The following is a 21,777-nucleotide window of genomic DNA, read 5'->3' as shown; positions in this document are numbered from 1 at the left end:
CCCCTGTATATAGCCTCCACATTGACTCTGTACCGGTACCCCCTGTATATAGCCTCCACATTGACTCTGTACCAGTACCCCCTGTATATAGCCTCGTTATTGACTCTGTACCAGTACCCCTGTATATAACCTCCACATTGACTCTGTACCAGTACCCCCTGTATATAGCCTCCACATGGACTCTGTACCAGTACCCCCTGTATATAGCCTCCACATGGACTCTGTACCAGTACCCCCTGTATATAGCCTCCACATGGACTCTGTACCAGTACCCCCTGTATATAGCCTCCACATGGACTCTGTACCAGTACCCCCTGTATATAGCCTCCACATTGACTCTGTACCGGTACCCCCTGTATATAGCCTCCACATTGACTCTGTACCAGTACCCCCTGTATATAGCCTCCACATTGACTCTGTACCAGTACCCCCTGTATATAGTCTCCACATTGACTCTGTACCAGTACCCCCTGTATATAGCCTCCACATTGACTCTGTACCAGTACCCCCTGTATATAGTCTCCACATTGACTCTGTACCAGTACCCCCTGTATATAGCCTCCACATTGACTCTGTACCAGTACCCCCTGTATATAGCCTCCACATTGACTCTGTACCAGCACCCCCTGTATATAGCCTCCACATTGACTCTGTACCAGTACCCCCTGTATATAGTCTCCACATTGACTCTGTACCAGTACCCCCTGTATATAGCCTCCACATTGACTCTGTACCAGTACCCCCTGTATATAGCCTCGTTATTGACTCTGTACCAGTACCCCCTGTATATAGCCTCCACATTGACTCTGTACCAGTACCCCCTGTATATAGCCTCCACATTGACTCTGTACCAGCACCCCCTGTATATAGCCTCCACATTGACTCTGTACCAGTACCCCCTGTATATAGTCTCCACATTGACTCTGTACCAGTACCCCCTGTATATAGCCTCCACATTGACTCTGTACCAGTACCCCCTGTATATAGCCTCGTTATTGACTCTGTACCAGTACCCCCTGTATATAGCCTCCACATTGACTCTGTACCAGTTCCCCCTGTATATAGCCTCCACATTGACTCTGTACCAGTTCCCCCTGTATATAGCCTCCACATTGACTCTGTACCAGCACCCCCTGTATATAGCCTCCACATTGACTCTGTACCAGTTCCCCCTGTATATAGCCTCCACATTGACTCTGTACCAGCACCCCCTGTATATAGCCTCCACATTGACTCTGTACCAGTACCCCCTGTATATAGCCTCCACATTGACTCTGTACCAGCACCCCCTGTATATAGTCTCCACATTGACTCTGTACCAGTACCCCCTGTATATAGCCTCCACATTGACTCTGTACCAGTACCCCCTGTATATAGTCTCCACATTGACTCTGTACCAGTACCCCCTGTATATAGCCTCCACATTGACTCTGTACCGGTACCCCCTGTATATAGCCTCCACATTGACTCTGTACCAGTACCCCCTGTATATAGTCTCCACATTGACTCTGTACCAGTACCCCCTGTATATAGCCTCCACATTGACTCTGTACCAGTACCCCCTGTATATAGTCTCCACATTGACTCTGTACCGGTACCTCCTGTATATAGCCTCCACATTGACTCTGTACCGTAACACCCTGTATATAGTCTCCACATTGACTCTGTACCAGTACCCCCTGTATATAGCCTCCACATTGACTCTGTACCGGTACCCCCTGTATATAGCCTCCACATTGACTCTGTACCAGTACCCCCTGTATATAGTCTCCACATTGACTCTGTACCAGTACCCCCTGTATATAGTCTCCACATTGACTCTGTACCAGTACCCCCTGTATATAGCCTCCACATTGACTCTGTACCAGTACCCCCTGTATATAGCCTCCACATTGACTCTGTACCAGTACCCCCTGTATATAGTCTCCACATTGACTCTGTACCAGTACCCCCTGTATATAGTCTCCACATTGACTCTGTACCAGTACCCCCTGTATATAGCCTCCACATTGACTCTGTACCAGTACCCCCTGTATATAGCCTCCACATTGACTCTGTACCAGTACCCCCTGTATATAGCCCCCACATTGACTCTGTACCAGTACCCCCTGTATATAGCCTCCACATTGACTCTGTACCAGTACCCCCTGTATATAGTCTCCACATTGACTCTGTACCAGTACCCCCTGTATATAGCCTCCACATTGACTCTGTACCAGTACCCCCTGTATATAGCCTCCACATTGACTCTGTACCAGTACCCCCTGTATATAGTCTCCACATTGACTCAGTACCAGTACCCCCTGTATATAGCCTCCACATTGACTCTGTACCAGTACCCCCTGTATAGAGCCTCCACATTGACTCTGTACCAGTACCCCCTGTATATAGTCTCCACATTGACTCTGTACCAGTACCCCCTGTATATAGTCTCCACATTGACTCTGTACCAGTACCCCCTGTATATAGCCTCCACATTGACTCTGTACCAGTACCCCCTGTATATAGCCTCCACATTGACTCTGTACCGGTACCCCCTGTATATAGTCTCCACATTGACTCTGTACCGGTACCCCCTGTATATAGCCTCCACATTGACTCTGTACCAGTACCCCCTGTATATAGCCTCCACATTGACTCTGTACCAGTACCCACCTGTATATAGCCTCCACATTGACTCTGTACCAGTACCCCCTGTATATAGCCTCTACATTGACTCTGTACCAGTACCCCCTGTATATAGCCTCCACATTGACTCTGTACCAGTACCCCCTGTATATAGCCTCCACATTGACTCTGTACCGGTACCCCCTGTATATAGCCTCCACATTGACTCTGTACCGGTACCCCCTGTATATAGCCTCCACATTGACTCTGTACCAGTACCCCCTGTATATAGCCTCCACATTGACTCTGTACCAGTACCCCCTGTATATAGCCTCCACATTGACTCTGTACCGGTACCCCCTGTATATAGCCTCCACATTGACTCTGTACCGGTACCCCCTGTATATAGCCTCCACATTGACTCTGTACCAGTACCCCCTGTATATAGCCTCCACATTGACTCTGTACCAGTACCCCCTGTATATAGCCTCCACATTGACTCTGTACCAGTACCCCCTGTATATAGCCTCCACATTGACTCTGTACCGGTACCCCCTGTATATAGCCTCCACATGGACTCTGTACCAGTACCCCCTGTATATAGCCTCCACATTGACTCTGTACCAGTACCCCCTGTATATAGCCTCCACATTGACTCTGTACCGGTACCCCCTGTATATAGCCTCCACATTGACTCTGTACCGGTACCCCCTGTATATAGTCTCCACATTGACTCTGTACTGGTACCCCCTGTATATAGCCTCCACATTGACTCTGTACTGGTACCCCCTGTATATAGCCTCCACATTGACTCTGTACTGGTACCCCCTGTATATAGCCTCCACATTGACTCTGTACCAGTACCCCCTGTATATAGCCTCCACATTGACTCTGTACTGGTACCCCCTGTATATAGCCTCCACATTGACTCTGTACCAGTACCCCCTGTATATAGCCTCCACATTGACTCTGTACCGGTACCCCCTGTATATAGCCTCCACATTGACTCTGTACCGGTACCCCCTGTATATAGCCTCCACATTGACTCTGTACCGGTACCCCCTGTATATAGCCTCCACATTGACTCTGTACCAGTACCCCCTGTATATAGCCTCCACATTGACTCTGTACTGGTACCCCCTGTATATAGCCTCCACATTGACTCTGTACCAGTACCCCCTGTATATAGTCTCCACATTGACTCTGTACCGGTACCCCCTGTATATAGCCTCCACATTGACTCTGTACCGGTACCCCCTGTATATAGCCTCCACATTGACTCTGTACCGGTACCCCCTGTATATAGTCTCCACATTGACTCTGTACTGGTACCCCCTGTATATAGTCTCCACATTGACTCTGTACCGGTACCCCCTGTATATAGCCTCCACATTGACTCTGTACCAGTACCCCCTGTATATAGCCTCCACATTGACTCTGTACCGGTACCCCCTGTATATAGCCTCGTTATTGACTCTGTACCAGTACCCCCTGTATATAGTCTCCACATTGACTCTGTACCAGTACCCCCTGTATATAGTCTCGTTATTGACTCTGTACCAGTACCCCCTGTATATAGCCTCCACATTGACTCTGTACCAGTACCCCCTGTATATAGCCTCCACATTGACTCTGTACCAGTACCCCCTGTATATAGCCTCCACATTGACTCTGTACCAGTACCCCATGTATATAGCCTCCACATTGACTCTGTACCAGTACCCCCTGTATATAGTCTCCACATTGACTCTGTACCAGTACCCCCTGTATATAGCCTCCACATTGACTCTGTACCGGTACCCCCTGTATATAGCCTCCACATTGACTCTGTACCAGTACCCCCTGTATATAGCCTCCACATTGACTCTGTACCAGTACCCCCTGTATATAGCCTCCACATTGACTCTGTACCAGTACCCCCTGTATATAGCCTCCACATTGACTCTGTACCAGTACCCCCTGTATATAGTCTCCACATTGACTCTGTACCAGTACCCCCTGTATATAGCCTCCACATTGACTCTGTACCAGTACCCCCTGTATATAGTCTCCACATTGACTCTGTACCAGTACCCCCTGTATATAGCCCCCACATTGACTCTGTACCAGTACCCCCTGTATATAGCCTCCACATTGACTCTGTACCAGTACCCCCTGTATATAGCCCCCACATTGACTCTGTACCAGTACCCCCTGTATATAGTCTCCACATTGACTCTGTACCAGTACCCCCTGTATATAGCCTCCACATTGACTCTGTACCAGTTCCCCCTGTATATAGCCTCCACATTGACTCTGTACCAGTACCCCCTGTATATAGCCTCCACATTGACTCTGTACCAGTTCCCCCTGTATATAGCCTCCACATTGACTCTGTACCAGTACCCCCTGTATATAGCCTCCACATTGACTCTGTACCAGTACCCCCTGTATATAGCCTCCACATTGACTCTGTACCAGTACCCCCTGTATATAGCCTCCACATTGACTCTGTACCAGTTCCCCCTGTATATAGCCTCCACATTGACTCTGTACCAGTACCCCCTGTATATAGCCTCCACATTGACTCTGTACCAGTACCCCCTGTATATAGCCTCCACATTGACTCTGTACCAGTACCCCCTGTATATAGCCTCGTTATTGTTATGTGATTTTCTTGTATTACTTTTTGATTCTTTTTTTTTTTTTACTTTAGTTTATTTAGTAAATATTTTCTTAACTCTATTTCTTGAACTGCATTGTTGGTTAAGGGATTGTAATTGATCATTTCGCGGTAAGGTTTAGACCTGTTGTATTTGGCGCATGTGACAAATAAAATGTGATTTGATTTGGTAAATCATTTAGTAACATTAATTGAATGATTTATTAATTGAGCTAGCTATCGTTTAGCAGCAGGACTCTCTGACTCTACGCCTGGAGGGCTCTGTGTGTAAGAGAGCGAGGGCTGATGCTCTCCCAATCAGCTATTAATTAAATAAATTAGATTAGCTAAAGTTATCAAACTTTGTTTGGAAACCATCATGACCAATTTTGGAAATGTAGTGGAATGGCACGTCTGAATCATTTAGAATGACTTGATAACAAACTCGATACAAAACTCAATACCTCCTAATATACATCTATATAAGGAAAACTATGGAACTGTCACGCCCTGACCATAGAGAGCCTTTTATTCTCTATGTTGGTTAGGTCAGGGTGTGACTAGGGTGGGTTATCTAGGTTGTTTTATGTCTATGTTGGCCTGGTCTGGTTCCCAATCAGAGGCAGTTGTTTATCATTGTCTCTGATTGGGGATCATATTTAGGCACCCATTTCCCCACTGGGTTTTTGTGGAATCTTGTTTTTAAGTTATGGTTCATTGTTTGTTTCCTTTTGTTTTTTGTAAGTTTCACAAAAATAAAGATGTGGAACTCAGAGCACGCTGCGCCTTGGTCCGTCTCTACACAATACCGTGACAGGAACAAATATCATCTTTGTTATTATATATTCAAACTATAAGTACAGTCGTGGCCAAAGGTTTTGAGAATGACACAAATATTAATTTCCACAAAGTTTGCTGCTTCATTGTCTTTAGATATTTTTGTCAGATATTACTATGGAATACTGAAGTATAATTACAAGCATTTTATAAGTGTCAAAGGCTTTTATTGACAATTACATGAAGTTGATGCAAATAGTCAATATTTGCAGTCCGCCCTGGCGGTCTGGGCCACATCCTGACTGATGGCAGCCCATTCTTGCATAATCAATGCTTGGAGTTTGTCAGAATTTGTGGGTTTTTGTTTGTCCACCCGCCTCTTGAGGATTGACCACAAGTTCTCAATGGGATTAATGTCTGGGGAGTTTCCTGGCCATGGACACAAAATATCGATGTTTGGTTCCCCGAGCCACTTAGTTATCACTTTTACCCTATGGCAAGGTGCTCCATCATGCTGGAAAATGTATTGTTCGTCACCAAACTGTTCCTGGATGGTTGGAAGAAGTTGCTCTCGGAGGATGTGTTGGTACCATTCTTTATTCATGGCTGTGTTCTTAGGCAAAATAGTGAGTGAGCCCACTCCCTTGGCTGAGAAGCAACCCCACACATGAATGGTCTCAGGATGCTTTTCTGTTGGCATGACATAGGACTGATGGTAGCGCTCACCTTGTCTTCTCCGGACAAGCTTTTTTCCGGATGCCCCAAACAATCGGAAAGGGGATTCATCAAAAAAATGACTTTACCCCAGTCCTCAGCAGTCCAATCCCTGTACCTTTTGCAGAATATCAGTCTGTCCCTGATGTTTTTCCTGGAGAGAAGTGGCTTCTTTCCTGCCCTTCTTGACACCAGGCCATCCTCCAAAAGTCTTCGCCTCACTGTGCGTGCAGATGCACTCACACCTGCCTGCTGCTAGTTCTGAGCAAGCTTTGTACTGGTGGTGCCCCGATCCCTCAGCTGAATCAAGTTTAGGAGACGGTCCTGGCGCTTGCTGGACATTCTTGGGCACCCTGAAGCATTCTTCACAACAATTGAACCGCTCTCCTTGAAGTTCTTGATGATCCGATAAATGGTTGATTTAGGTGCAATCTTACTGGCAGCAATATCCTTGCCTGTGAAGCCCTTTTTGTGCAAAGCAATGATGACAGCACGTGTTTCCTTGCAGGTAACCATGGTTGACAGAGGAAGAACAATGATTCCAAGCACCACCCTCCTTTTGAAGCTTCCAGTCTGTTATTCGAAGTCAATCATAATGACAGAGTGATCTCCAGCCTTGTCCTTGTCAACACACTCACCTCTGTTAATGATAGAATCACTGACATGATGTCAGCTGGTCCTTTTGTGGCAGGGCTGAAATGCAGTGGAAATGTTTTGGGGGGATTCAGTTCATTTGCATGGCAATGATAGAATCACTGACATGATGTCAGCTGGTCCTTTTGTGGCAGGGCTGAAATGCAGTGGAAATGTTTTTGGGGGATTCAGTTCATTTGCATGGCAAAGAGTGACTTGGCAATTAATTGCAATTCATCTGATCTCTCTTCATAATGTTCTGGAGTATATGCAAATTGCCATCATTTAAACTGAGGCAGCAGACGTTGTGAAAATTTATATTTGTGTCATTCTCAACTTTTGGCCACAACTGTACACTATTGAGAAAACACCAGAACTAATTAAGTCATCATGAAGAACAGAGGCTGGATCTGAGCTGAGACCAGTATGTACTGTAAGCCCACACTGTTCACAAGGAGGGGAGTGTGAGCATCCTGCTGTTCGGAATACACACAAACGGACACACACACACCGGATGTCAATTAGGTCCATTCCGGTCTCCCTTAAAGGGAATTCTATCTTCAGCTCCATCCTTAGCCTTTAATATAAATTATTGTCCCTGGCAGACATCATCTTGCTTCTTGTCAGGGGAATTTTAGCTGCGGACCTTGTTGATGCCAGAGTCTGAGGTTCTCCTGAGTACGGAGTAGTGATGCAATGGGATGTGATACTAGCACACCCTGCTAGAATGCTCCTGCTGTGTTTGTCAGGGCTCACCAGTCAAGTCGTCAGCTCTCGTACTAACACGCCTTATTGTCTGCCTCCCTGTCTCAAACTTCAAAGGCCACTTAATGCTCACTTTAGAAGCGGCAGTCTCGCATGTCAGAGGAGAAGGCAAGGCAGAATGACAAGTGTGTCTGATTGGAAACGTCTCCCGGGAACGTTCAAGAGCACAAATCTCAGAGAGGGAGAAGAAACGCATCGCTAAGAGGAAAAGCAGTAGGTGTTTTCGGATAAAAAAAATGTTGGTTTAAACACTGGAAACACAGGCATCGTTTAGAGAAGAAAGCCCACAGAGAAGAATTTTTTTTATTTGTGTATACATCCCCCAACCTCCTTTTCTCCTATTCAGTCTCTTGAAGACATTGGTAAAGACAGGTGGAAACCATTCACTTCCGCAGTTGTGCTTCCCCGGAGCTAGGAGATCCACGAGGGCATATCATTTTCCTTTCCTTCCTTCCTAATGCGCTTTCCTCTCCCTCCTAAAGCATGTACAGTATAATTGCATTTCCTGGGCCTAATCTCTATGCTAAAATATGCGGTAGTGCAGCCACGGGAGGGCCGGCGGCCCCTCTCGTCTTCACGCTGCTTATCGGTGTGCCACAGGCCCACACTCGTTCATTGTTCAACCCTGGCATCATAATTACCTAATATGTGTCTCATGGCATCCCACTCGACTATACTTCACCACAATCCACTACCGCTCTACAGACTAACTATATATTTCTGTTATTCCTAAAAATAAAATAAAAAGGTTAATAGCCCCAGATGACTAGGACTCATTTGTATGTGATTTCTTTGTTTCTATATTTATTTGTCTCCTTGTTTTGTTTCTTTCATTAGCACCATGTAGATATTACACCCGATTACTTTCATTATTATGCTCCCCACAGTGTCCGGATGTAATGAGCCTGCACACAACAGCACCTAATGAAATATGGTTGGTTTGCTTTAGCGGCCTCCTTGGTGGGGTCTGTTGGCACTCTGACGACTGTTGCAGTATAGATAGATACAGTATGAATGTGGCTTGACATATTGTCTATGTATCATCTTGGATTTAAGCATCATTCTCTCTATGGCATAGGCATACACAGATCCATATACACTGAGATGCAGTGCAGTTGAAAAGTCAACTTCTAAAAGCAGTTGCAGGCATTTAGCATGCCAGTTCATCTATAAAGTGATATATTTCTTCACTCTGTCAGTCAAAGGAATACTAACTTTGTTCTCGTTCTCTCTCTTTCTCCTTTCTTTTTCTATATGTCATCCATCTCCCGCCCTTCTCTTCAGATGAGCAGCAAGCGTTCCAGCAGTTTCCGACGGGCCATCGCCAATGGCCGCCGTACGCTGCAGCGAGAGATCCTATTGGATGAGACGGGCCTTGGTGTGTATAAGCGCTTTGTGCGCTACGTGGCCTATGAGATCCTGCCCTGCGAGACAGACCGGCGCTGGTACTTCCACCAGAACCGCCTTTGTCCCCCGCCCATATTCATGGCCATCATTACCATTGTCCAGGTGAGAGGGAAGAGAGAAAGAAGACCCTTCAAATAAGCAGAACGATGTTTATGGCATAAAAAGTCTTTAGCTTTGTCATATGTGGGCACTGACCAACTATTTGGTAAACAATGGTTAAGGAGGTGCAAATCGATGCCTGTCTTCGAAGGCAACACTGTATTGGCTTTCATGATTGAATTTCATGATTGAATGTAGAACTGGGAAACCAAGCCAGTGGACTAGTCTCTGGCCAAGTCATTGACATTATTGGAACAATTTAGTGAGAGGAAAGAAAATAACCACTAGACAGCTTTAGCCCCAGAGGCCTTGGCTTGAACAGGCAATGCTATAAAACCTGCTGCTCCGCAGCGAAGCAACAGCACTTTCTGTTCTAACTCACTGCCATTCTGAAGAAAGTGAATGAAGTGCTCTTACACTGAACTAAAATATAAATGCAACATGCAACAATTTAAATATTTTACTGAGTTACAGTTCATAGAAAACAGTCAGTTGAAATATACTTAACAAAAATATAAATGCAACATGTAAAGTCTTGGGCTCATGTTTCATGAGCTGAAATAAAAGATTTTCCAAATGCAGAAAAAGCTTATTTCTCTCATTTTGTGCGCAAATTTGTTTACATCCCTGTTAGTGAGCATTTCTCCTTTGCCAAGATAATCCATCCACTTGACAGGTGTGGCGTATCAAGAAACTGATAAAACAACATGATCATTACACAGGTGCACCTTGTGCTGGGGGCAATAAAAGGCCACTCTAAAATGTGCAGTTTTGTCACAACACAATACCCCAGATGTCCCCAGTTTTGAGGGAGCGTGCAATTTGCATGCTGACTGCAGGAATATCCACCAGAGCTGTTGCCAGAGAATTTTATGATAATTTTTCTACCATAAGCCGCCTCCAACGTCATTGGCCGTACTAACAAATTCTCTAAACCGACGTTGGAGGCGGATTATGCCACACCTGTCAGGTGGATGATTAGGGCTCCCTAGTGGCGCACACTGTATCACATCCGGCGGTGATTGGGAGTCCCATAGGGTGGCGTACAACTTGCCCAGCATCGTCCAGGTTGGGCCAGGGTAGGCCGTCATTGTAAATAAGAATTTGTTCCTAACTAACTTGCCTAGTTAAATAAAGGTTAAATTCAACAACAACAAAAATCTAAAATCTTGGCAAGGGAGAAATTCTCACTGACAGGGATATAAACAAATTTGTGCACAAAATTGAAGAGAAATAATCTTTTTTGCGTATGGAACATTTCTGGAATCTTTTACTTCAGCTCATGAAACATGGGACCAACACTGCGTTTATATCTAAATGCTTCACAATGGCGGTGAATGGTCTGAAATGACAATGAGGCTATGATAATTACTATTTCCTTTCATTAAAATTCATGGAGATAATGATTTATGAAAGGAGCAAATGGAATCGGTCCAGCTCTGTGTCTCTCTGTATTTGCATCTCTTGTTGGTGCCAATGGAAGTCACCAACCGACGCAAGGCATACGGCGTTCGAAAAAAGACAACATTCATGGCATTTATTAGCAAAATCACAATATGTTTTGGCACTGCAATTTCTTGGCTCTCATAACAGAAATGTGTATTATATGATATCAATGAGTGTCTGAATGAAGAGACGTGGGTGTGAACCAGCGTGTGTCGTCTCTCCCGTCAGATCATCGTGTTCATGTGTTATGGCATCATGCTGAATAAGTGGGTGCTGCAGACGTACCAGCCAGACTTCATGAAGAGCCCCCTGGTGTACCACCCCAGACACCGCCACCAGGTCTGGCGCTTCTTCAGCTACATGTTCATGCACGTTGGGTAAGAGACCACCCCACCTGATTCACATACACACGTGCACCTATACATGCGCACACACACACACACACACACACACACACACACACACACACACACACACACACACACACACACTCAGTGTGAAGCAACATTAATTGATACTGGAAGGCATTGACCGATAATGCATTAGATAGGATTGATGGTGATAGATGACTACTGTAGTTAACATTGATGAAGTGTCTAGACTCAAGGAGCTGATGAAAATTATATGCATAATTAATCTGTTATTGAGACCAGAATCATCCTCCTGTTCACTGCGTCTCTCAGGTTGGAGCAGCTGGGGTTCAACGCTCTGCTCCAGCTGATGATCGGAGTTCCCTTGGAGATGGTCCACGGCATCCTACGCATCAGTCTGCTGTACATGGCCGGTGTTGTGGCAGGTGAGTGTCAGTGTGTTAGCAACGTTGGTTGATGTGATAGTATCGTTGTTAATTGTGTTAGTAACCCTGTATTTTAGTGTTGATAGTACTGTATCTTGGTACTTTGGTGTTTTAGTATATGAATCTGTTGGTGTAGTAATATTTTAGTTCCTTGGTGTGTTAGTCTGTTCCACATGGCTGGTACGTTGGCCATAAAATGTTCACTACCGTTCAAAAGTTTGGGGTCTCTTAGAAATGTCCTTGTTTTTGAAAGAAAAGCACATTTTTTGTCCATTTAAAATAACATCAAATTGATGAGAAATACAGTGTGGACATGGTTAATGTTGTAAATGACTATTGTAGCTGGAAACGGCAGATTTCTTATGGAATATCTACGTAGGAGTACAGAGGCCCATTATCAGCAGCCATCACTCCTGTGTTCCAATGGCACGTTGTGTTACCTAATCCAAGTTTATCATTTTAAAAGGCTAAACGTTTGCAATTGTTAGCACAGCTGAAAACTGTTGTTCTGATTAAACAAGCAATAAAACTGGCCTTCTTTAGACTAGTTGAGTATCTGGAGCATCAGCATTTGTGGGTTCGATTACAGACTCAAAATGTCCAGAATCAAATAACTTTGTTCTGAAACTCGTCAGTCTATTCTTGTTCTGAGAAATTAAGGCTATTCCATGCCAGAAATTGCCAAGAAATTGAAGATCTCGTTCAACGCTGTGTACTACTCCCTTCACAGAACAGAGCAAACTGGCTCTAACCAGAATAGAAAAAGGAGTGGGAGGCACCGGTGCACAACTGAGCAAGAGGACAAGTACATTAGCGTGTCTAGTTTGAGAAACAGATGCCTCACAAGTCCTCAACTGGCTTCATTAAATAGTACAAGCAAAACACCAGTCTCAACGTCAACAGTGAAGAGGCGACTCCGAGATGCCGGCCTTCTGACGCGTAAAACCCTTGTTTCCTAGTACTGTATCTCTTTTATGTCCACTCTGCATGATTTTGTTTTCTGACGTTGTAAATCACTTTCTCTCTGACTTGTACTTGTATCAGAAGCTGAAGCCTAATTCCAATTGAGCGATATTCATTCATTTTGTACTGTTTTTCTATTGTCTACTAAAAACATTGATTCTTTCACTACCCTTATTTCCCTCCTAGCATAAGATGGTGTAAATGTCGTTCAACTCCTCGTGCTCCCTGAAATTTACACACACCTGCACGTGAACGCATGCCCACACAAACACACACACACACACACACACACACACACACACACACACACACACACACACACACACACACACACACACACACACACACAGTACATGCTCATGCTTGTATTTATTTTTGTGATGATGACAGACCTGGGCCAGGTTGCAGTTATAAATGAGAACATGTTCTTAACTAGCCTACCTGGTTAAATAAAGGTGAAATAAAGTACATTTAAAAATGAATCGGAGAAAGGCGGAAAAATTAAAAAAAAGTGAGCCAGTGAGGCAGAGGATTTTAGGCCTCCTCTCTCTGGTATTAGCCGAAGTGCAGCCAAAACTGAAGTAGGAGGAAAAGCAGTAGAAGGTCTGTTTTCAAGCAGGTAGATCAGCGCCTGGGGAGCTTGGGGTCTACAGGCACAGCCGGGGGTCAAACTCACAGGTTCAGGCAGGGTTTTAGGGCAGCTAATGATGAGGCACACGTAATAAAGGGAGTTATGAGAGACCGAGGATTCACGTCCAGGTGCGAGGTCAGTGGGGCCAAACGCCCTGGCTCTAGGCACAGTGGGAGAGTAATAAAGACCCGGATCCCCGTGCCCTCCTGCCTTCAGCTAACAGTTTTACATGAAAAGAACAGGCAGACATCAAACAGAGGAAAAGAGGGGGGACAAGTAAGTGAGCAAGTGGTGCTGACTCTTCCACTGGAGTTTTAGTGTGGCTCATTTAATGCCAAACGCCATATTGCAAGGTTTATAGCTTTATGCTGTTGGAATTAATTGTCTGTTTGAGTTAAGGCCGAGTAGCAACCTCCATTAACATATTGTGAGCAATCGTAACAATAAATGTTCCACTGTGCTTTATATGGTTTATTCCAAGTGTGTGTGTGTGTGTGTGTGTGTGTGTGTGTGTGTGTGTGTGTGTGTGTGTGTGTGTGTGTGTGTGTGTGTGTGTGTGTGTGTGTGTGTGTGTGTGTGTGTGAGGGAGGGGGTGTATGTCCGAATGTATGTATGTATTTGTAAAGTATGTATGTCCGTCTTTGTAAAGTTACTGCATAGCTCGGGGAGAACAACCGTGTCAGTTTCCCAGAAATCTCCTGTCTGATTGTTTGTGGATGACGTAAGCCTTGTGTTACCAGACTGATTACCGCTGCGTTAGACTTACCGTTGTTCTAGCAAAACAGAATGTCATCTCGCAAGACTTCTGGATGGTTGTACCAGGTTAATAAAAATTGCGATAACTTTTTTATTTCTCTTTCCATTCTGTAGCCTTTGTCTATCTCATGTTAATATTCATGTTCTGTTCAATCATGTCAGCATTTGTTTGTTCTTGTAAAACAGTAGAGCTCACCGGGTTTAGTTGTGCTTCGAGATTACATCCTCAGGGAGACCTTCAGCAGGTAGTGTGTGTGTGCGTGCGTGTGTGTTACAGGGCGGTACAAGAGTTAAAGGGATTAGATTATACACAGTAGACATCTCCGACCTATGCATAGTAGTTATTTTCTGTTTTTTTGAGTAACTATACCATCAGTTCTTCGTGACATAATGTGGAGGATGAGGAATCCTAGCTAGGTCATTAGCTGCTCTGCGTGGTGCTGATTTTCAGTGTTCATGAATTCATTAATGTAATAGTCGGTTACTGGACATGGCCTAGTATTTGCAAGTGTAGATATGCTTATACTTGCATTAGTGCGTAGGTGTTGACTGAAAAGCAGTTGATCCTGTAGGCTTATCGGGACCCTAGCCAGTTTCAGTCATTGTGTACTGCTACTGTATCCCACTGTAAACCCCCAAAACCTGTGAAGAAATGTGAAAAAATCCATACTGTTGCTTCCATATCAAGACATTAATTCAAACAAGAATAAGAAATATGGATGGCTTTGCGCTGATGCTGATTCTCAATTCTAATAATGGTGTCAGTCCATCATTGAGATCTCTCTTAATGGGATCGATTCAGGAGCATTCAGTTGGTCATCAAGTTGTCAATGTGATAAAAAATAAAGCCTGTAAGAATGATTCAAACCTGAGACTGGGCTAAATCGATTTTTTGTTTTCTCTGTTTCTCTGTTTTGGTGAAATGGCTATAATATTTTTTTAATTGCCTTGTATTTTTTTTGATAAAATATTATCACTTGTTTTGTAAGCCCAAGAGGTGCGAGTGTTTCACTGCAATACAAGTCAAGGGAATGCTGTAGGTAGGCAAGTCTTTTTACATTTGTCTCAGTTTCATCAGGTCGCGGAGACCCAATAAATCTGTATTAAGGAGTCCACATTGTATTTCTCTAATGGGAATTTTAAGACATGGGAATTCGATGCACCGTTCTGTGAGATGGATTAGTTATCCTTTGTATTTTAGATATTTTTTATCTGAATAAAATGTTAGAGTCCTCTGCCCTCTTTAATCTCTTCCCAGGAAGTTGATTTGAATGAGTGCCATCGTGAATACCTGGTATGGCCGTGATGGAGTAGAGAGGTCCGATCAGACAACAAGTTGACAGTTATTTTCCCTTCATGCTGTGCAATGAAGAACAACTTTGAGCCAGCCTATAGGGAAAGGGAGAATGAGAGCAGAGGAAAGTAGAAGGGGGGGGGGGGGAGTGTTAGAGGAGGACAGAAGAGGGTGCAGAGAACACAAGGCTAGATAAATCACCTCAGGTGCCAGGGAGAGGTGACTCTAACACCCTGACCCTAACTCAAGCTCTGACTCCTGGTGGAAGGATATTTATTATTCACTGTGGCCCTGAGGGAGGAAGAGAGAAAGATAGATAGAGAGTGAGAGATGGAGGAAACATGAACCACTCTTCTAGCTTATGTACTTGTCAATTTGGCTTTGCTTCAGCCAGTTGAGTCACTTGCTTCATTATACTTCTTGTTCTTTTGGTTCTTTGAATGCATTAATGGTGTTGTGTGGGCTCAGTTGTCACTAACACTACACAGTACATTAGCAGTATAGCCTGTATGAACTAAGTTCTGTTTGAGTGCATGTAACCCTTTCATATTAGCCATGGAGCCCTGTATTGTGTATAGATCCTGGTGTTGCATGAAACCCCTGCCTTGTGTGCGCTTCTGTGGCTGTAAGCCCCTCTGATGTAGTCTCTTGGCGGCGGGGTAGTGTGATTGTGCATTGAGGAGGCAGGCAGGGTGACCTTGGCGCAGTGCAGCTGGCTCATTGGCTGCCGGTGTGTTTATGGTAATTCCCCAGCCCTCCTCCATGGGGCCCTCCTCATCGTCAACCTCACCACACAATGTGGCACCATCCAGGCTCACTTCCTCTCCTAGCCTTTTCCCCCTCATCAATCTACACACAATACCCCGTACTGACAAAGCAAAAAGAGGTTTTTCGACATTTTTGCAAATTAATAAAAACATATCACGTATTCAGACCCTTTACTTAGTACTTTGTTGAAGCACCTTTGGTAGCGATTACAGCCTCGAGTCTTCTTGGGTATGACGGTACAAGCTTGGGACACCTGCAGATCCTCTTAAGCTCTGTCAGGTTGGATGGGGAGCTCTAGCTGGGCCACTCAAGGACATTCCGAGATTTGTCCTGAAGCCACTCCTGCGTTGTCTTGGCTGTGTGCTTAGGGTCGTTGTTCTGTTGGAAGGCCATCCTTCACTCCAGTCTGAGGTCCTGAGCATTCGCTCTGAAGCAGGTTTTCATCAAGGATCTCTCTGTACTTTGCTCCTTTCATCTTTCCCTCAATCCTGACTAATCTCCCAGTCACTGCTGCTGAAAAACATCCTCACAGCTTCACCGTAGGGATGGTGCCAGGTTTCCTCAAGACGTGACGCTTGGCATTCAGGCCAAAGAGTTCAATCTTGGTTTCATCAGACCAGAGAATTTAGTTTCTTATGGTCTGAGAGTTCTTTAGGTACCTTTTGGCAAACTCCAAGCGGGCTGTCATGTGCCTTTTTACTGAGGAGTGGCTTCCATCTGGCCACTCTAACATAAAGGCCTGATTGATGGAGTTCTACAGAGATGGTTGTCCTTCTGGAAGGTTCTCACATCTCCACAGAGCTCTGTCAGAGTGACCATCAGGTACTTGGTCGACTCCCTGACCAAGGCCCTTCTCACCCAATTGCTCAGTTTGACCGGGCAGCCAGCTCTAGGAATAGTCTTTGCGGTTCCAAACGTCTTCCATTTAAGAATGATGGAGGCCACTGTGTTCTTGGGGACCTTCAATGCTGCAGAAATGTTTTGGTATCATTCCCCAGATCTGTCTTGACACAATCCTGTCTCTGAGCTCTATGGACAATTACTTGACCCAATGGCTTGGTTTTTGCTCTGACATGCACTGTCAACTGTGAGACCTTATATAAACAGGTATGTGCCTTTCCAAATCATGACCAATCAATTGAATGTACCACAGGTGGACTCCAATCAAGTTGTAGAAACATATCAAGGATGATCAATGGAAACAGGATGCACCTGAGCTCAATTTTGAGTCTCATAGCAAAGTGTCTGAATACTTATGTAAATAAGGTATTTGTTTAAATTTTTATAAATTAGCAAACATTTCTAAAAACCTGTTTTCACTTTGTAATGATGGTGTATTGTGTGTAGATTAATGAGGGAAACAAATCATTTAATCCATTTTAGAATAAGGCTGTAACGTAACAAAATGTGGAAAAAGGGAAGGGGTCTGAATACTTTCTGAATGCTCTGTATATTCTATTTCTGTGGGTTATCCTGTCCAGTCTAGTCCAGGTGCTTCTGTTTGCTTTCTAGAGCACAGGAATGTATTTCATTAGTTAGTTTTTTTTAAACAGTGAATCATTTTCTCCCAAGTGTCTTTTTTTGTCTGTTTGCTGAAAAGCTGTTGTGACTGAGGACGAGATTGGTCGTGACCAGAGTCTATTCGGACACATATCAGCAACCACTGGTATGCATTCGCACACACACAGACACAAACAGTACACACACACACTATAACATACACCACACTTACTCTCATTTACGCTAAACACACACACACACACGCACGTGCACACCCAGGCGTCAGATGTGATTATATCTGGCCTCTGATGCCTGGTGCTGTGTTGAATGGTCTCTCCTCTCAGCAGCTCTGAGGATGTGACTGCGGGAGACTATAGATTTTTCTTGGTGGCCCCTGTGCTCCCGGGAAAACATACATATTATCAGGTTTTTCCCTGCCTGGCAAATTTGGGCGGAGCAGAACACTGCCTGCGATAGAATAAACTGACTCAATCTCCGAGGAGATCGAGGGCAAAGTGTCTTTGGACCAGGTGTTTTAGCACAGTGCAAAATGTACGAGTTTTATATGCCTGTGTGATTAAGCGCTGCTCTCAGGGCCCTGATGTTGATATTACTGCTTTTGTTTTGACACAGTGTTTTGGAAACCCATTGATTCTATGGAACTCAGCCGTGTGTTTAGAATGGGCTTTTGTGTTGTGTATTGGCCCTAAATGTTGTCTGTCTGGCGTATAGGGAGTGTTGTTTATTTTCGATTTCTTTCGTTTGTATCCCGTTGGTGGCCTTGTGAACTGGGGATGATGATTAAAAGGCCTCAGTCTCCTCTTTCCATTAAGGTCATTCTAAGGTTGAATATTTTCCTCTGTACTCGTACTCTACACCAAGCCAGAGAAATGGATAGTGGTGGCAGATTGGATGTGGACTGATTGTAGATTGTGCGGCTCCCCTTTGAAGAAAAGCCACAGATAGTAGAATGAGGATGTATCCCTTATGTCTCTGTGCCGTCAGGGAGAGGAAGCGTTCATCTCTATCCCTGTTGTACCATCATATTTTAAACAAACTTCCTCAGACTGACAGGATCATTATAGTTCAAATGGGACTAGAAAATGGGAGCCCATTCGAGTAATGACCTTTAGAAGTTATGAGCATGTCAAATAGAGGATAGGGTAGACAAAAGCCCATGTGACAGATGGCTAGCCTCCAGTCATGTCACCCCCGCCACCCTCTACCACCCTCCCCTCCCTTCTACCTCTCAACATCAGCAGAGTTCCTAGATGCCCTTGTCTTGATGTGTATGACTCTTGTTGTGTAATTACTGCAGACACCACTCGAACACAAATCTTTTTGATAAAGGAACAAAAGCACATGTCTTTACAGATCTAGGCTATGTAAGCTTGAAAGGAAAATACCACTCCAAAACTATATTTTAGCATTGGTTTCATTAGTTCTATATCTTGAAAACTTGATTTCTGACATCCAAAACATTTTGGGACTTTATCAACAGTAGAATAATGAAACAGATATCAAATTATTGTTTTGGAGTGGTATTTTCCTTTAAAGATACAGGCAGGCGTTCCATATGTGCTCATCCCAGTGTAACAGAACAATGTGTTGTTGACCTCCTGACCCAAGCTCAGTCCTCTCATATGCACCGCTTGTGATCCTTCCCCATTGCAGTAAACTTGTGTTAATTTTACATTGTCAAGGTTGCTGATTAAGATCTCCTACTCATGTTTAATGTGGCTGCCTCCTCGGCTTCACTGTGAAAAGCACACTAATTAATCTTTGTCTCGTTAGAGGCTGTCAGTTTCACTTTACCTGAGGAACTTTAGATACTCCTCCTACTGTGTGTAAACCGCCACCCCTTTGCGAAAACACGCATAGAAAGGCCTCTCCGGCCTTTTAAGTTTATTGCCCTCTCTGCATTAACAGTATTTGTTCCTGTGGGCCTACTCTCTCACGCCTTCTTTCTCTCTTGTTCTTTCTCTCACTCTCTCCCTCCCTCCATTTCTGATTGGTAAATAAATCTGATCAAGCATTTCCCCAGTTTATTAGCAAGCCGAGGCAGCCTTTGGACAGGGACAGTGCTGACTACAGCACATCTTGCTTAGATGACCAGGAGATTGAATACATACAGGATAGATCTCCCAGCTAGCACATAATGGTCTGAGCACCATTCCCACAACTTTCTGGGAATGGTGCAGGGTAGTTGCTTGGCATCGGAACATTATCACATTTAAGGAACTTGACAAAAAAAAAGTTATTTTCTTTCATAGAACGTTTCCTAAAAGTGCAAACATGATTTCATTTCAATTTTGCTAATGTTCTAAATCTTCAACTGGTTTGACGTTGGGAATATTCTCAATTAGCTCAGATAACATTAAGAAACAATATTATTCTGTGGGAATTTCAATACTTCATCATAATGTTTTTTACGGGTTTCCTCATGGTTCTATTTATCAAATAGTTCAGAGAATGTTAAGAAAACCTTGAAACTTTTCACACGTGCCAACACACGGGTGTGTTCATTATACAGTGATCCTTGTAGCATACGATCAGAACGCTTATTTAGAACGTCCAGTTTCGGTATGATGCATCAATCAGCATTTGAGCTGGCCACACTGTTTTTTTCAGAAACATTTTAAACAAACACAATCCTTACAAAGTTATGTCCAGAATGTGAGCAGTTTATTTTTGGATGCAATGTTCAGACATTCACAGAAGTAGCTACAGCATAACACAATCATCCAAACCGGAAAAATGTAGGCTACATTTGTCCTAGCACTAACAGGAAAGATTGATATAACACAAGCGGTCGAATTTGTATAACTCTCGGCTGACAGAAACTACCATATGAATTAGCGAATAGCAATTACTATTTATAATTAATCACATCACGTGTGAGCTCACCATTGATCAAAATAATTGAGTAAAACACTTCCTGGAAATCAAAAGTAGACCGCCGATGGGTAGTTTCTGCACGCAGTCATGTTTGTTTTTTTCACAGAAACCAAAGATAAGAGGAGACGAGATGAGTTTGGTCTGTTTATAGTATGCATGTTGAAGGGGGTGTGTCGTCTACCATCGTTCACATCCCACCATTCACTTCTAGAAGTTCTCGAAAAATGAGTGAACCTTTACTCACCTCATTTTGTTATAACATCTTTGGTCCCACAGACGATTACGTGAAACCCAGAATGCGCTGTATGTCAACAAACATGGCTCCACAAACAGCTGGAATCAGCTTAGCTCATCAGAATCAGTACAAACTTCAAAAAAGTATTTTACACACGTGTCATTACAATCTATGCAAGAAGTTGAATGCATGTTTTGTCACCAGTACTTGAAAACATGTGAATAAAACAGTAAATATATAAGTAATTACCACACAAAAACATTTTCTGATAGTGATTTATTGATACAAGTGTCGCGTGCAGGCAGACAATCACATAACCTCTCACTCCCACTCTGAGCCATTCAGTGTTGTTGTTTATGTATGTAATTAGTGAGCTAAGCTGTAGCATTGGCAATGTCTTTTAAAAGGAGACGACTCATAAATGCGGAAATTCTGGAGATTTAAAAAAATTCTGACAATGAGTCTGAGTATGAAAGTCAGGATTCAGATTCTGACAGTGACAGTGAGGAGCTGCCCCCCAGCCATTGAGAACCCTGAATCTGAGGACCCCTTGTCCACTGTCGAAGTCCCAGGTCCATTTGAAGATGCTGGTGGTGATGGAGGCAGACCGACAGTGGATGAAGTACAGGAGTTCTGTGGTAGCTGGAAGGCTGCCAGCCATTTCACCCCTCCTGGCCCTGCTGTTTGCTTTGATGAGTCCCAGTCTGGAGTGCAAAGCCTCTTGCCATTTCCATCTCAGGCAAAGTGCTTCGAGTTGTTTCTGACAGAGGAGCTGGTGGAATACATAGTAGAGGAGACCAATCGCTATGCCTTGGAGCTACAGGAGAAGAGAGAGCCAGGAGTGAGA

At 44.1% G+C, this 21,777-nt stretch overlaps 1 protein-coding gene across 2 annotated transcripts in view; it reads left to right on the top strand.

Annotated features, from left to right (window-relative positions):
- LOC110498859 (rhomboid-related protein 1) overlaps window positions 1–21,777 on the top strand; it is a 66,371-nt gene that overhangs the window by 21,955 nt on the left and 22,639 nt on the right. For both annotated transcript variants that reach the window (XM_021575526.2, XM_021575527.2), the window contains exons 3-5: window positions 9,422–9,646; window positions 11,318–11,466; window positions 11,773–11,885. In XM_021575526.2, coding sequence (XP_021431201.1) covers window positions 9,422–9,646; window positions 11,318–11,466; window positions 11,773–11,885 — 487 coding nt within the window. The remainder of the gene's footprint in view (window positions 1–9,421; window positions 9,647–11,317; window positions 11,467–11,772; window positions 11,886–21,777) is intronic.

This window comes from Oncorhynchus mykiss, chromosome 20 (genome assembly GCF_013265735.2).
Source record: "Oncorhynchus mykiss isolate Arlee chromosome 20, USDA_OmykA_1.1, whole genome shotgun sequence".
NCBI lineage: Eukaryota > Metazoa > Chordata > Actinopteri > Salmoniformes > Salmonidae > Oncorhynchus > Oncorhynchus mykiss.
Note: the sequence above shows the minus strand (reverse complement) of the source record. Positions and strands in the feature narration are given on the sequence as shown.